Source organism: Agelaius phoeniceus, chromosome 8 (genome assembly GCF_051311805.1).
Source record: "Agelaius phoeniceus isolate bAgePho1 chromosome 8, bAgePho1.hap1, whole genome shotgun sequence".
NCBI lineage: Eukaryota > Metazoa > Chordata > Aves > Passeriformes > Icteridae > Agelaius > Agelaius phoeniceus.
Genome location: NC_135272.1, coordinates 28375343 through 28391566, shown reverse-complemented (window position 1 = coordinate 28391566; position 16224 = coordinate 28375343). Strand labels below are relative to the sequence as shown.

General features: G+C 62.6%; 1 protein-coding gene across 1 annotated transcript in view; it reads left to right on the top strand.

Annotated features, from left to right (window-relative positions):
• Positions 1 to 986: 986 nt before the first annotated feature.
• The window catches only part of PTCH2 (patched 2), a 21473-nt gene continuing 6235 nt past the window's right edge, over positions 987 to 16224 (top strand). The window contains 15 exon segments of the mRNA XM_054638288.2: positions 987 to 1056; positions 1059 to 1186; positions 1188 to 1286; positions 1553 to 1745; positions 11466 to 11655; positions 11774 to 11843; positions 12086 to 12177; positions 14164 to 14359; positions 14450 to 14571; positions 14829 to 14976; positions 15196 to 15327; positions 15408 to 15563; positions 15668 to 15760; positions 15846 to 15971; positions 16051 to 16169. Of these exon segments, the coding sequence (XP_054494263.2) occupies positions 987 to 1056; positions 1059 to 1186; positions 1188 to 1286; positions 1553 to 1745; positions 11466 to 11655; positions 11774 to 11843; positions 12086 to 12177; positions 14164 to 14359; positions 14450 to 14571; positions 14829 to 14976; positions 15196 to 15327; positions 15408 to 15563; positions 15668 to 15760; positions 15846 to 15971; positions 16051 to 16169 (1934 nt within the window).

Here is a 16224-nt window from a genome sequence, read left to right as displayed (position 1 = left end):
GGATGTTTGGCTTGGTTCCCCTTGGCAGAGAATGGGGCAGCACTTGTGGGTACACCCAAGGAGTGGAGTGTCTTCCTGCCCCCCACTGTGGCCTGGGGGACTATCTGGCCTTTGGGGAGAGCAGCTGGTACTGGGGGTGGGTGGACACCCTGCTTTTGTGGGGAGGGGAAGGCGGGGGTGAATATTGTTGGGAAAAGGTTTTAATTGGGATGCCTGATCCTTTGGGGGAGAACACCTGGCCCTTGAAGAAGAGATGCCCATCCCTTGGGATGGCTGTTAAAAAGATGTGCAGACTCTGGAAGAACACTGACTACCCCTTTATATGGCTATAAGGGTGCTGCCAAGCCCTTGGGGGGTGGCCACAGTTGGGATATCCAGCCTTTAGGAGGGCTGCCTATCTCCTGGGAAGTAGCTGTGGGAAGATGCCTGGCCCTGGAGGAGATACTGGGACCCTTGGGGTGGCTCTGGGTGGGGGGTCTGCCCAGCACTGGGGAGAGAGAGCATGTGGGGGAATGTTTGGACCAAGGAGGGTGCTCGGGAGGGGTGCGTCCCGAGGAGAGGGAGGTTATGTGCACAACACCCTGTGCTCGGGACGTGCTTAGGAGGGATGCCATTCCTTGGGGCATCTCCAGGGGGCTGCCTACCCTTTGTGGGGTAGCTGTGGAAGAAGGATGTAGGGAATGCTTTGCTTTGCCGGGTGCCCATCCCCGGGGGACAGCTATGGCGGGGTGGTGAGAGGGCTGCGCACCCACCCCGGGGGACGCTCACAGGGGGGATGCCCATCCCCGGGGCTGTCTGTGGGGCGCTGCCGGGGCCGGGGCCGGAGGCGTGGGGCAGCCCCGGGCTCGGGCCGTGCCGGTGCCCCGGTGCCGCCGCGGCCGCGCTCCCCCCCGCGGCGGGGCCGGTGCGGTGCGGCGCGGGGCGGCGCGGGGGGGAGCGCGGTGTGTGGCCGCCGGCGGCGGGCGCGCCGTTGCTTAGCAGCGGCGATGGGCGCTGCCGCGGCGGCGGCGGCCAATGGGAGCGGCGGCGGCGGCGCGGCCCCGGCGCCCCCCGCCCCCGCCTCCCCTTTAGAGGCGCGGCGGGCGGCCGGCGGCGCACACACAGCCCTCCATCCGCACCGGCACCGGCACCGGCACGGCCCCGCCGCGCGCATGGGGGCCGCCGCCGCGCTCGGCCCCACATAACGGGGGGTGCCCAGCCCCGCCAGCCGCCCCGCCATGCCGGCCGAGCCCCCCCGCGCCGCGCCGCCGCCGCTCCGCGCCGCCCGCCGCAAGCCGCTGCCCGAGGTGAGTGAGGGGCGAGCATCGCCCGCTCTCGCGGGGGCTGCGGGCCGGGGAGGGGAGTTCGGAGAGCGCGGAGGAGCCCGGGGCGGGCCGGGCGGGTGCGGGGACCCCCGCGTCCCCCGGCTCGGGGAAACTCCGGCGCTCGCGGTTCCGCTCCGAAGCCGAGTGCGGCGGCCGCGGGCATCCCGCCCCGCTGCGGGTCCCCTTTCCCAGGCAGGGGCTCTCCCCTCTCCTCTCCCGGGCTGACCCGATCCTCGCTCCCTCCGCAGGGCAGGGCCGTGGGCCAGAGGACCCCGCTGTGGCTGCGGGCCCGCTTTCAGGCGCTGCTCTTCGCCCTGGGTTGCCGGATCCAGCGGCACTGCGGGAAGGTGCTCTTCGTGGGGCTGCTGGTGTTCGGGGCGCTGGCCGTGGGACTACGGGTGGCCTCCATCGAGACCGACATCGAGCACCTCTGGGTGGAAGGTAAGCGCGGCCCTGCGGGCTCGGCCGCCCGTGGGAACGGTCCCGGTCCCGCTCCCGGCCCCGGCTTTGTCCCCCACGCGCGGCGCGGAGTGCGGGGCCGGCCGGGAGGCAGGTGACAGCGCGGGAGCGGGGCGGGACGAGGAGGATGAGGATGCCGCCGCCGGGCGTCCCGTCACCGGGGCCGCGGAGGACGGGCCGTGGGTGCCCACGAGCCGGGGTCCCGTCTGCGCGGCCGCTCGGGCTGCGCCTTCCGCGGGTGCGCCGTGCTGGGTTGAAGAGGGACCCCCATGCGTGTCCGTGCGGGGGTCCCCGCGCGAAGGTGGTGACACGTGCGGCGGGCACGGTGCTGGACACCCCCTTCCCGGTGGGAAGAACCCCCGGGGGCGGCCGCAGCCCCGCACCGGGGCAGAGCTGGCGCCGCGGAGCCGCCAGTCCCGGCACGGGACCCCGGCCCGGGGGGAACGGGAGCGCGGGCAGGGTCAGGCGGGAGCAAATCCCCGTTTCCGAGTGGAAGCGGCTGATCCCCCTCCTTTGTTATTAATAACTCCAGCGTGGATTTTCTCTCCTCGATCCCTGCAGCCCTGCTTCACGGGTCTGGGATTTGCTTTTCCTGCGCCTCCCTTCGGCTTTGGGGGGCCTCCGGGGGGGGAAGCACCCCGAGTTGCACCCCCGTCCGTGCCGCCGGGCGCGGCGGGGGGATCCCCCGGGCGGGGGTCCCCGCGGGGTGCTGTGCAGGGGCAGATGTTGCTCAGCGGAGGGGTGTCAGCCATCTTTGTGCGGGAGCGCTGCCTCCTCCCCCACGCCCCGCTCCCTGTGTGGTCCTCAGCTACTCTTGGATTTGGTTCAACAATAGAAGCAACTTTGCTCTCCCACCCCCTTTTTTTTTTTTTTTTTTTTTTTTTTAATTTTAAAAAAAAGAGCTCTGCGCTCCCTGGCTGCTTGCACACAGATGCACGCACGGACCCCTGCCCAGGAATGCCCGGCTCTCCCACCTGCTCCCCACTCCCCAGGGATGTTTGTCCCCCCTCCCCAGATCTCGTCTCCATCACCCCCTTCCACTGCAACACGTAGCAGAGAAATCCAGTGATACCTCCCGGTCCAGCCAGCGCCTGAGCTGTGCCTGCTGAAGGAGGGACGTGCTCCCTCCGTGGTTCCCTCACTCTGGGTCGTGGCTCCGGCTCCATTGAATTTTTATTGTGCTTTTGGGGTAGCAAGGAGTCAGCGTTTTGTGGAACCGTGGCCAGGAAAGCGGCTGTGGTTGTTCCTGTTAAGGGGAATGGGACTTGCGGCACATCAGGGTGGAGAGCGGGATGGGGAAGGGGCCAAGCCTGGGGACGGCTGGAAGCGCCCAGAAACCCGGCTTTTCCTGTGCCCCACTGAGCTTCCCTGCTCGCCCGGCCGCAGCCAGCAGCAACTGCGGCTGCTCTTGGGGGATTTCCCCCACACTGCGGTCTGGCTGTAATGTGGGTGCTGGGGGCCTCTCTCAGGAACCTTCCCTTTCTCATGGCTTCTCATCTTCTTCGATGTCAGGAGTTGGATTTAATTTTATTTTTTTTTACTCCGTGGTGAAACACCGCTGGCGTGGGGCGTCCTGCCCCTTCCTGGGCAATGGGTGGCCTGGGGTCTGCGTGCAGCCCCTGCTCTGGATCTGTGGTGCCTGCCTGAGGACGGTGTGCCATGCCAAGGGTGCTACTCAGAGCCCCCCCCTTGTCCTTCCTGGGAGGGCTGTTCCCCCAGGAGTGTGCACTTGGGGCAGACCCCTCCGTGCCTTGCTCCTGGGTGGCACAGCCCAGCGTCCTCAGGCGTTGGCACAACCTGCGACCACCAAGGACGATGTGTCTGAGATGGCTTTAGTCCCATGGGGTGGCATGCGTGGGTCAGGATGTGGAAGGAAGGTTTGTGGTGACACTTTCAGTCTCATGTATCATCTGTGGGGCTGCCTCCCTTCCCCATAACCATCTGTAGCTCCCTGCCTCACCGCCAGCCTCAGCTTCTGCATTTTCTGGTGAGATCAAAGCATCCCCTGCATATGGCCAGCCCTGATCCCTGCACCCCATCCTGCTGGTGTGGGGATGGGCATTATCAGGGGACAGGAGGGCCTGGGATGCCCCTGGAGAGTGGAACACAATTGCCCAAACTCTGTGGTTGCATCCAGAGCGCTTGAAGCTGCTTTGGGATTTTTCTCAGCCGTTACTTTCTCACGTTCCCATATGTGTGGCAGGGTTGGAGTGTGTGTCCTCTGCAGAGCCTGGTACCACTGTGGCAGGCTGAAGCAATGCAGTTCTTGCTCCTTGGCTGGCAAAGTTGGTATCCCATCAGCTTGGTTCCAAGTGTTAGGGATCCCCAGGGTGCTGGGCACCTGAGCTCCTGCCTCCTCTGTGTCTGTGAGGAGATGTTTGTGGAACTGTGGTTCATCCCAGCCCTGAGGCAGGGCTGTAGGGTGTCTAAGGGGCAGGGTATGTGTGCAGGGAATCCCAGGCCCATCATCCTAGCCCAGTGGGTCCCAGCTCAGGGGCAGGGTGGTTTAAGGTTCCAGGAAGCCTCTGGTGACTGCACCTGACCACCTGCCTCTGCCTAGCCAGGCTGAGGGATGTGGGTGGTGATGCTCCAACCCACAAAGCACCCCGCCCAGGTGGGGTCCCAATGCTGCAGGAGCAGAGTGTGACCCTGTGCCAGGCAGTCTCCACTGCAGGCTGAGCTCAGCTCTCTGGGAGCTGGGATCCTGCTGAGCAGGGGAGAGAAGGGAGTGGTTTCCCATGGGAGCATGATGCTGATGTGCCATCCCCCTCCTCCCCAAACAGGGGAATAAGGTGGGCAGCCCTGCTTTGGCCCTGTGACTGGGGTCAGCACTGGGGCCATGCTGATGGTATGTCCTCCTGAGCCTCGGCTGTGACCCCGGCCACCTGTGGGAAAGCAGAGGGTCCCCTGTCCCAATTCTGGGAATGTCCTTAGGCCAGGGGGCTGGCTGAGGGGTTCTTGCAGTGTTCTGGGGTAATGCCTGACCTGTATCCCTGTCTGGGAGATGGAAGGAGGCTGTGTCACCCCATAAATTGGACTCGACTGTGGAAATGTTCAATTAGGCTCCTCCAAAGCAATTAGCCACTCGGAGGCTTTGCAATCCTGGCTAGCGGCGAGTGTTGAGTTACCTCTGGACACCTGGCAGCTGTTCCTGGCTCTCCCAGGGCGTCTTTAGGGCCAAGGGGCCGGGGAGGCAAGCTCTGGGCAGGCAGAGCCCTGGGTGGTGAATGGGTCTGCCTGATTTATAGCGCTGAGGGCTGGTTCAAAGGAAGGCCAGGTTAATTCCTAACCGGAACAGCCAAGCGCCCCGCACAGCCGTCGCGCTCTCAAAGAGCTGCTGAGTCTCCCTGGAGAAGACCCTGTCCCTTTCCTGGAGGGGTCATGGACACCCCGAATGTGCTGCTGGGATGAAATAGGACGCATCTTATGGGGGTGAGGGGGATTTGCTCTCTTGTTCTCATCTTGGGGCACAAAGCTGAGACACCCCCAGCTCTCTTGGCAGTGGTTTCTGTCCTTCCTTGACCTCTGCAGCAGTTCCTGGCACAGGGCATCAGTTCCTCGGCACCCAGGACTGGGCTGGGATGCGGCCTGGAGCTCCCCCCGCGGCAGGCCAGCACGGAGAGGAGGTGCTGGCTGACTCTGTTTGCAGAGAGGGGCACAGGGAATGGGAAAGCCCCAAGAGGAAGCCAAGGACGGGATTGAACGCCCTCAGCACTGTCTGTGTGGCCTCTCTTCCCAGCCCCTGTCCCCACTGTGCTGGGTGGGTCCTGTGGAGGGGTGTGGGGCAGCAGCAGTGGGGGCTGCAGGGATGCCACAGCCGTTCCTGGGTGGGCACACGGAGAGGTGGGTGGTCTCCTTGCTGGGTGGGTGGGTTTGTGAGGTGGGATGTTTGTGCAGGGGCTGAGAAAGGAGTGGGTGAAGCTGGGGGGCTCTGTGTGGCTGGTGCTGACTTGTTGGGGGGCTCTGATGGCAGTTTGTCCCTGTGTCTGGGACAGCAAGATGCCTGCTGGGATCTGCCCAGAGCTGACTTCACTTCACTCCTGTGGGGTGGCTCCTGGACTGCCGTGTCCCTGCTCTGTCCCCAGATGGGTGTCCTGGGGAAGAGGGTCCCCATTGCTCTTGGGGTGTGGTGACACAGGTATTGCTCTGCAGGAAGGAGAGGGCCAGCCCAGGGTGCCTGGGGACTGTCTTGCCTGGCCTGGTGGGAGTTTTCCTTCAGCACCCTGCTGTCCTCTCTGTTTGCAGGGTCTGGGTATCTGTGGGGACACTGTGCCCCCATCCTTGGGGGCTTGGAGAAGTGAGGAGCAGCTGGGGTGTTGCTGCCCTGAAGTGCTGAGGTGCCTGTTATCCCAAAAACCTGCCTGCCTGGCTCTCCCCTCTGCTCCAAATCCCCTCTGGCTCTGAAAGAACCTTTCTTCTCGAGAAGGGGGGAGGGAAGGAGGCTCACCCTGTAGCCCCCCACCCACCAGAAGATGGGGTCCAGGCAGTTCACCTTTATTTATTTATCTTTGGGAGGTGAGCGCAAAACCTCTTGCTCTTCCTTTTCCCTTCCTTGACAGCTTGGTCAGCTTTTTTGGGCTGGAAAATTTTGCTAATTAACCCAAAGAGACTGGAAGACTTTACAGATGGCTGCGGCTTATCTGCTGCTGTCCATTTTGCTTTCTTTTTTAACTTATATATTTTCTTATTTTCTAGAAAGTTTTTTTTTTCCTTTTTTATATATATGTTTTTTTAACTTGGACATATCCACGGACTTAGGGAACGGGCTCTTTTTTTGTGTGTTTTAAATGTTATTTGGCGGCTGGGAGGGGGCAGCGCCAGGGCCCAAGAAGAGGGTTTTATTATCTGCCTCTCCCTCGGGCCTGGAAAAGTGGTCTGAGTTCAAAAAATTCATTTCTTGCCTGAATGAAGCCAGCAATGTGGAAAAATTTCACCATTCAGAGGGGGATGAATGTATGTTTCAACCACACATTAAGTGACATTAGCAAGCAGTGGAGTGCCTAATGTGGCCATTTTTCACAGCAGCCAACAGAGGGGGTGATTAGCATAATTAGTACAGGCAGCCCTATACATATGGAAATGGCAAATGCCTAAATGCCAACACCAGTGGAAATTTATGTCAATGCTGACAGGAGTCTTAGCGGTGAATAGTTCCCAACTGAATCCCCTCTCCCCCCCCCCCCCCTTTTTTTTTCCCCCTCTCTCTTTTTCGGGGGTCGCGCTGTCCCCTCGGCGCTGGCCGGGGCGGTGCGAGCTCCCGGCTGCCCCCCTCGCTGTGCTGGGAACCGCCGCCCCCCGATTTGGGGTAATAAAGACATTAATTTAGCTTCGCCGTTAAACAAAAGAGTTCGGCCGGGGCCGGCGGCTGGGGAGCTGGCCCCAAACGGGCCCTTTCAGCCCCTCCGCCGCTGGCTTTTTGAAGGCATCCCCGGCTTCTGCCGCCCCTCTTGGCTGAGCCGGGAGCCCCTTCCGTGGGGCTGCGTTCAGCCGGAGGAGCTGGGGCAGCGCCGAGCCCTCGTCCGTCCCTCGGTGCTGCTGGGGCACCCATCTGCCAGGCAGCTGCCCCCCTTCCCGGGAGCAGCCGCGGGGTGAATGGGGCCGGCAGGACGTGTTTTGACAGGATGGGGCCGCCGGGCTTTTGGCGAGGCTGGCGGTAGCGGCCGGGACAGGTAAAAATGGCTCTTTCAGTGTGCCCTGGGCGAGACTTCCTCCGGAGCAGCATGGGTCCTTTCACTGCCTCCCTAATCCAGCTAATCCGCCCCACAACACTTTGAAGGTGGCCTCCGGCTTGCACGCCGCTCAGCACGGGGAAGCTGCAGCCGAGGGATGCTCGGGGCGGTGCCTCGGGACCCCCTCCCACCGGGATGCGGGGCAGTGCTTGAGTTGCAGGATGGTTCTGGCATCCCTCCGATGGCCCAGGGCAGGCATCTCTGCCCGCGGGATGTGCTCGGTCTGGGTTTGCCCCCGTGGGTGCCTCTTGTAGCAGGGGCGTGCTGCAAAGGGGGTTCCCCTTGGGGATGGCTTTTCCCAGGGGATCTCAGCCTGACCTTGCCCCACTCCCAGCTGTGCCTTTCTGGTGGTTCCCAACCCTAGCATTGGGATGTTGTGCTGTAGACAGGGAGCTGCTCATCCAGTCCCTTGCTAGTGGGCCCAGCTGGGGTCAGGGCTGCAGCATCCCCTGTGCACCAGCCCAATCTGCAGCTCAACATTTGTTGTCACATCCCGTAGCCCCATTACACCAAGTGGGACAGGGCCTGATTTTGGGGGCCAGGGGAGAATGTGTACCCAGGAGTGTTCCCTCCCTGTCATCCTGTGCCACCCAAGTCACTCAAGCAGTGACAACACTGGCAGTGCCTGGGTGCCATCCGTGCTGTGGTGGCACTGCTGTTGACCGTGACCTCTACCCAGCCTGATGGGACAGAGTAGACTTTGCCGCATGTGTTTCCTGGGGAGACTCTGGTACCTCTCTGTGGTCCCCAGCACCTCCCACATCCCTCCCTCACCTTCAGCCTTGCCAGGCGGGGGGGGCTCAGTGTGGGGCTGGCAGCCTGCCCGGACCCACTGCCCTCCCCGTGCCACCCAGACACACTGCCCTGGCACACTCAGCCTGCTGCCCCCCACCCTTGGGTGCTTGGAGACAGGGACAGGGCACCACGGGGTTTGTTCACCTCCTGCCCTGCCCTGGGAAAGCATGGTGGGAGGTCCCCTTGCTGTCACAACCAGCGGGGTGGCTGCAAGGGGGCCAGCCCCAGGCTGGGGGGGGCTTTGCAACTGCGCTGTGGGCAGAGGACCTGGCATGGGCTCATCTGACCCCAGACCCTCTGAGAGGAGTCTGGGAGGTTCTGGCTACCCCTGGGGAGATGTGGAATGAGCTGGGATCAGACCCCTCCCAGGACAACACAGGGGCTGAGGCTCTGTCTTGGCTGGAGCAGCTGAGGGCACAAGTTGGTCCCACTATGTGAGGGTGAGCTGGCTGCAGTGCCGTGGCTGTGGCTCCTGTGCCAGGAGGGTTTGGGGTGCAATGGCAGGGGAATGGCTCAGGCAGGGTGGCCGGGAAGGGGGCAGGGAGGCTCCAGCCCTGCTCTGTAATTTTGTGGCGGATGCTGTAATTACGGAGAGGGCTCCCCCGGCATGGCCCGTGGATGGGAGGCAGCCGCACACGCAGCCACCCTCACTGCCAGGGACCCTGTCCCTTCCCTAGCATCCACTGTCCCTGCTTGGGCACGGCAGGAGCCTGCTCTGCACCCCAGGTGTTTGGGGTGCAAGTGGGTGTAGGGTCCCAATCCACCGTCCAGCCAGAACTGCTCTGAGCCTGCACCCAGAACGCCCCCAGCAGTGGTACCAAGGAGCAATGCCCAGTCCCAGCGAGGATGCTCCAGCCTCGGCGGACTGCCCTGCCCCCAAGCCCTGCTGTTGGATTTTGGAGGGAGCTGGGGGTCCCGGGCAGTGAAGCCAAACCCTGCCGAGGAGCAGAGCAGGCTGTTAGTAAGCAGGACCGGACGCCTGATTGGAACCAGAGAGCCCTTTGCATGAAAAAGCCAAGGGCTCCCTTTGTTAATTGGAATTAAAAAAAAAAACCAACAAAAACCCAACACAACAACAACAACAACAACAGCAAAAAGGAGGAATTTGCATACAGTTCCTCATTAACGCGCTCATTGTTGGTATGGGGGTGCCCCCAGCCCCCTCCCCGGCCGGGGGGCTGCGTGCGGCGTGGGGCGTCTCGGCGCTCCCGGGCTGCCCGGCCGGCGGGCGTGCGCCCGTTTGAAGTGTCCTTGGCAGCCCTGTGTGCGCTGCCTTGTCTTTTCATGTTGCTCTTTGGTTAATTAGGGTGTTGGAATTTGAGGCTTCCTCACGGCCTTTGAAGCTTGCTGACGGCTCGCAGTGCCCTGTTCCAAATTAACACTAATTACAAGGGACGGCTTTTTATTTTCTCTCTTCTTTTTTTTTATTTTTTTTATTTCCCCTCCTCTTTAATTTTTCGGGGGGCTCGCCTCCACCCCATGCTTGCAGATGTGTGGCTCCTCCCGCGGCCGTGCTGGGCGGAGATGCCGGCAGGGCAGGGCGGAGCAGGATGCATCCCCCGGGAGCAGCAGCGCTGTCGGGCACCCCCTCAGCGGTGTGTCCCACCTCCCGCCCGGGCTCGGCGTGGGTGGCATGGCTGAGATCAGAGCAGCTTGGCGCACCTCCTGCCCGACCTCCCAGCCTGCTGGGAACGACATGGGCGTCCCACTTCCCCCCCACCCCCGACACCCACCCTCCCTGTGTCCTCGTCCCCTCGCCCTGGGTGCTGCTGTCCCCTCTGACACACACACAAAAGCCGCGGCCGTGTCCCCCCCTCCCTGTCCCTGGCACAACCTCTATCCCAACTGGCATCTGATGGACACCAGCTGCTCCCTGGCCCAGCCAGGAACAATAAAGATGCTTTGCCCTCCCCGTTCCCAAAAAGCAGGGGGAAAAAAAACAAAAAACCAAAACACCAACCCATATAATAAGTCATTAAAAGGGAAGATTCTGCTCCTTATTTGCGGTCTCGCTCTGGCCTCCTCGGTGCTGGCGGAGGGCCAGGCCCGCCGGGGCCCCCGCCTCTTGCTGAGGGAGCATCCTGGTGCAGATGAATCGTGACCTCCCCTCGCTTTCCTGGGGCTGGGCAGGAGCCTCACCCCTGCCAGCGGCACTGCCTTGGGAAGCATCCCACGCTGGGCATCCTGGGCTACCCCAGTGGGTGGCACTGGGACGGGGGCTGCACCCCAGATGTGCCAGGGCAGCATCCCTCCCAGCCTGGACAGGGGGCTGGGAGCAGGGCAGCCAAGTGCACTTGGGAGGGGTCTCAGGATCCACTTCCCACCCTCCTCTGGGCTGTGTTGCCTCCCCTTTGCTATGCCAGGAGGGATGGGAGCCCCCCATTCGAAGGGGATGGGGACAGCTGTCCCTGGGCTGGTGCTCAGCCATGCGAGAGACCCTGCAGGGTTTGGTCCCAGCCCCAGCCACGCTGGCTGGGAGGGGATTCCTCTTCCACTCCGAGGCAGCCGCAAATGGAGTTGGTGGCTTCAGCTGGAAACCTTGGCCCTGCTGTGCTCGGAGCTCTCCTGCTGCCAAAGGGGGACAGATCCCAGAGCCTTGGCAGGGAAGGGTGATGTCCCCAGCACCACCTCCCTCCCCTGTCCCCAAACTGCTGGTGGGGCAGCCTCCAGCTGCAGGGACTTTGGGGTGCCTGCCTCTCCCTGTGCTCCTTCCCTGCTGCCTTGGGGTGCCATGGGGTAGCTTGGCTGGGCTGGGTGTCCCCAGTTTCACTTTCTGTTTTGTGGGCTGGTTTTAGGCATTTGCAGCACCCACCACAGTGCACGGGTGGAAGTGGACAGGTTGGGTCCACTCCACCAACCATCTGTCTATGGGTTTTTTCTGGTGAGAGCAAAGCCAACAAGCTGCTTTGGGGCTGGGTACCGTGTTGGTGGGAAGGGGGATGCCTGGTCCAGTGTGTCCTGTTTGGATCCCTTGGGTGTGAGCACCCAGAGGATGCAGCAATTGGGGAACCCCACATCAAAAGTCCCTGTGAGTGATCATGGCACCACCTGATGCTGCACGGCCTTGATTCCCATTCCCTTTCCATTCCCTGGGCATCCTGATGGGCAGGGCAAATTGGTGGGATGGGGGCTCTGCCTGCCCTGGCACTGACAGGGCACATCCTGGTCCTCTCCACAGCGGGCAGCCGGGTGAGCCAGGAGCTGCGCTACACCAAGGAGAAGTTGGGTGAGGAGTCCGTCTACACGTCCCAGATGTTGATCCAGACCCCGAAGAAGGAGGGTGATAACATCCTGACACAGGAGGCCCTGCAGCTCCACCTCGAGGCGGCCTTGGCCGCCAGCAAGGTTCAAGTCTCCCTGTACGGAAAGTGAGTCCGGCTCCAGATGGGGGACGGGGACCCCCGCCACGCTCTGCACATCCCTCTACCCCTTGCCATGTCCCCTGTGGGATACGCCCATTCTCAGCTCCTCCTTCTGCCTTTCCAGATCGTGGGATTTGAACAAGATCTGCTACAAGTCAGGTGTTCCCATCATTGAGAATGGCATGATCGAGAGGGTAAGTGCTGCTCATGGATGGCCGGAGGGAGCCCCCGGGGGTGGCTGCTGACCCGCGGGGTCAGTCCATCAAAGAATGGCAGTGGATGGGCTGTGCTGGGGACAGCGCTTGCCAGCCCCAGGTGCTGGGAAGACACTGCTGGCTGGATGTGGGAAGGCACAGGTTTGGAAAGCCCAGCAAGGTGGGGGGAGACTGGGGGGGTCTGATCCATCCCTGCTGACCCCTCGCATCTCCTCCTACAGATGATAGAGAAGCTGTTCCCCTGTGTGATCCTGACACCGCTGGACTGCTTCTGGGAAGGCTCCAAGCTGCAGGGAGGCTCAGCCTATCTCCCGTGAGTGTGTGTGGGGAACTGTCCTGGGCTGTGGGGGGCCTTGGGTGGGAGCAGGAGCTGGGGATGCTGCCGAGGGGCTGTGCTTGACCTCCCTTTGCAGCTTGGCTCTGCCTGCTCCAAGGTGCTTCAGTGCTGCGGCTTGTCCTGCTCAGCCCTGGCTTGGTCCCATTGCTGTCCCGGTGGGTCAGCACCCTGGGGACAGGTCCCTGTCCTCCCCTGCCTGGCCTCGGTGGCACAGGTAGAGCTGCATCGCTGCAGGGGGGTTGCAGCCCGCAGGCAGGAACTGCCCATCCCATCCCATCCCATCCCATCCCATCCCATCCCATCCCATCCCATCCCATCCCATCCCATCCATCTCTCCCACTGGCCAGGGATGGGGACAGGGACAGTGGCTGTACCACAGGCAGGTCCATGAGGCTGCAGGTCCCCTGGCAGCGCTTTGTGGGTGCCACGATTGTGAGGGGGCGCCCACACTCCTGAGCTGTGCCCAGGGGCACGGAGGGCACAGAGTCCCTGGGCTGGGTGGCGAGTGACTCCCAGCCAGCTCCTTGCACCGTGGTGGTGGGGCTGGGGACCCCGGCTTGGGCCGGGGAGCCTCCCCCACATTCCTTCTGTTTACGCGTGTGTTTGTCCGGGAGAGCTGGGGCGGCTTGTGCATTGTCAGCAAACGCAGCCCCGTGCTTTCTCATGCTAATGCTGCTCTGAAAGCTGCCCCTTGCCAAATAGATGAAATAGTGGCCTTATTCAGGCTGCTGCGGACGGGAGGAGGGGGAAGGGGCCGCAGCCTCCCCAGCCAGGACTGGGGGGCTGGTTTTGCCCCCCCAAGACCTCAGGTTCTCCCCATCCCAGGCTGGGGAACTGCCGAGAGCAGGAGCAAGTGGGGCTGGGGTGGCTGTGCCAGAGGGGATGCTGGTGGCACTGCCTGCCAGCTTGGGCAGCGTTCTGGGGCTGAGCTCCATGACAGGCAGGGTGGCACTGGAGCAGCCACGGGACTCATCTCTCCCAGCAGCCGAGGGAGCGGGTGCCGGGCGGGCACCCCGGCTGAGTGCCGGCCGGCCCATGGGGACTCGTCCCCCTTTTTAACGCCAAGGGGTGAGCGGGGTGGGAGCTGGGAGAACAAAGAGCAGCAATCTATGGAAAGACAAAAGGATTTGCCCTGGCTCAGTGAAGCAAGCGAAAGCAGATAAAAGGGGCTCTCTTTGGAAGCAGCAGCAGCTCCGGTTGGTATGTGGGAATCTCGAGCGGCCGGCTCTGGCCCAGCCAGCCTTCATGAATTATTAGGCTGTGTTTCTCCCCAGAGCCCACACTTGCTCGGGGCTTTTTCTTCCCCTCTTTGGAGCGCTGGGCTGGGTTATTGGCTTTTTTGTGTGTCCTTTCTGTCTTAAAAAAGAAGCTGAGTGAGGCTGGAAGCTGGCCCCCAGCTCCCCAGGCTGAGGTGGAGGGAGCAGAGCATCTGCAGGCAATGGGAAAAACCCTTTTCCTGGGTACCCAAGTCCCCTGCAGTCCTGCTGGACCTCCAAGAACCTACTCCACGCCCAGCTCCCAGTACTGTGCTGAGCCCCCAGGACCTCTGCTGAGCCCCAAACTCTCCAGCTTGGGGGAAAATGGCAGGAAGGGCTGTAAGGGATGCCGGGAGCTATTGCCTGCCTGCTCCCCTCTATCAAGATGTTAGCCCACGGGCAGTAATCAACCTGACTGCTCACACAAAGCGGGGCCAGGCAGCAGGGCCGGCTCCCCCCGCTTTGTCCCGGACTAACAGGATCAGGCACGCTACTTGACTCGGGGCACGGCCCACTGTGGCGCACAGGGCACGGGGGATTCCCCGGGAGGGGGTAAGGGATGTGCTGGGGGCTGAGCTCGGCTGCATCCCCGCATCCTGCCTGGGAGGGCATCCACAGCACCCCTGGCACGGGCTGGCAGGGGTGGTGGTGGTACTGCCTGTGGCTTTTGGCATCCCCCATGACCCCAGTGCTGCTCTCTGCCCAGGGGCCGCCCGGACATCCAGTGGAGCAACCTGGATCCTCTGCAGCTGATGGAGGAGCTGGGGCAGTTCACATCCCTGGAAGGCTTCAAAGAGCTGCTAGACAAGGCAGAGGTGGGACAGGCTTACATGGAGCGGCCCTGCCTGGACCCCCGGGACCCCCAATGTCCCTCCAGTGCCCCCAACAAGCAGAGCCAGCAGGTGGGTCACAGTCCATGAGGACCAGGATTGGGTGTGGGAGTGTGCTCTCCTGCCTGCCCCACAATCCTGACACCTCCCCTCCACCCACAGAGCCCCGACATCCCAGCCGAGCTCTCAGGGGGCTGCCACGGCTTCTCCAGGAAGTTCATGCGCTGGCAGCAGGAGCTGATTTTAGGTGGCACGACCAAAGACTCCCAGGGCAAGCTGCTACGGTAAGAGCTGCTGTGGTGTGAGCATCCCCAGGCACAGGGCAGGACACCTGCCCTGGCTGCAGGAGGGGGTGTGGGCCTGTCTCAGAGGCTGCTGAGTGTGTGGGGCCAGTGAGCAAGGCAGAGCAAGGAGGCAGGATGCCTGGGTCCTCTCCTGGCTGTCTGTGGTGGGGATGGGTGCCGTGGGGAGGGGGATGGACCCATTCCTGCATCCTGGGGCGCTGCAGCCGGTCCCAGCGAGGTGCGTGCCTGTCCCCCAGCGCCGAGGCCCTGCAGACCATGTTCCTCCTCATGAGCCCCCGGCAGCTCTATGAGCACTTCAAAGATGACTATGAGATCCATGATATCAGCTGGAGCGAGGAGAAGGCAGGAGCCATCCTGGAGGCCTGGCAGAGGAAATTCGTGGAGGTGAGCACTGGGAACAGCCCCCACATGGCCTGAGCCTGTGCATAGCATCCCTCTGTGCTCAGGTTTTCATGTGGCCACGGGTTCTGGCACTACTCTCTTTTAGTCCAGCGCGTCCCTAGGGTCTGTCAGTGGTGCTGCTGGCACCCTGAATGGCTCTGGGGTGGGTGTACTGTAGAGCAGGGGGCTCCTGACTTCTCTAATGGGATGCACCTCTGGCAGCTGGCACAGGACTCCATCCCTCCCAACGCCACGCAGAGTGTCCATGCTTTCTCCACCACCACGCTCAACGACATCATGAAGTCCTTCTCTGACGTCAGCGTCATCCGGGTGGCTGGGGGCTACCTCCTCATGGTACGTGTGCCCCCTCTCTCTGTCCTCTGCCATCTCTCCATCTCCCCCCAGGCCCCTGCTAACCCACTGTGCTCTTGCAGCTGGCCTACGCCTGTGTCACCATGCTGCGGTGGGACTGCTCCAAGTCCCAAGGGGCTGTGGGCCTGGCTGGGGTCCTGCTTGTGGCTCTCTCCGTCGCCTCTGGCCTGGGGCTTTGCTCACTGCTGGGCATCTCCTTCAATGCAGCCACCACCCAGGTATGTGCTGGGGGAAGAGCTGGGTACTGTGAGGTGGGTGGGACCCTGAGTGCCCTCTCAGGTGGTGGCCATGTCCCTCTGCTCATGCCAATTCTCTGTGGCAGGTCCTGCCCTTCCTGGCCCTCGGCATTGGGGTGGATGACATGTTCCTCTTGGCTCACGCCTTCACCGAGACAAGCCAGCACATCCCCTTCAAGGTGAGCACTGAGCACTGCCCAGGGGCTTCTCAGCCTCCTCCTGCCTCCCTGTGGTCCCTCTCATCACCCCTCTCTGTCCCTGCAGGAGCGGACGGGTGAGTGTCTGAAGCGCACGGGGACCAGTGTGGCTCTCACCTCTGTCAGCAACATGATCGCCTTCTTCATGGCAGCCCTGGTGCCCATCCCTGCCCTGCGCGCCTTCTCCCTCCAGGTAGGGCCATGGTCCCTTTCCAGGGGATGGGAAGGGATGGCCAGACCCCGCTCTGACGTGTGTCCCCCAATACGTGCAGGCTGCAGTGGTTGTTGTGTTCAACTTCGCCATGGTGCTCTTTGTTTTCCCTGCCATCCTGAGCCTGGACCTGCACCGCCGGGAGAAACGCCGGCTCGACATCCTCTGCTGCTTCTACAGGTACCAGCATTGGGCTGGCTGGGCTGGGTCTGACCCCACAGCTCCCTAAAGAAGA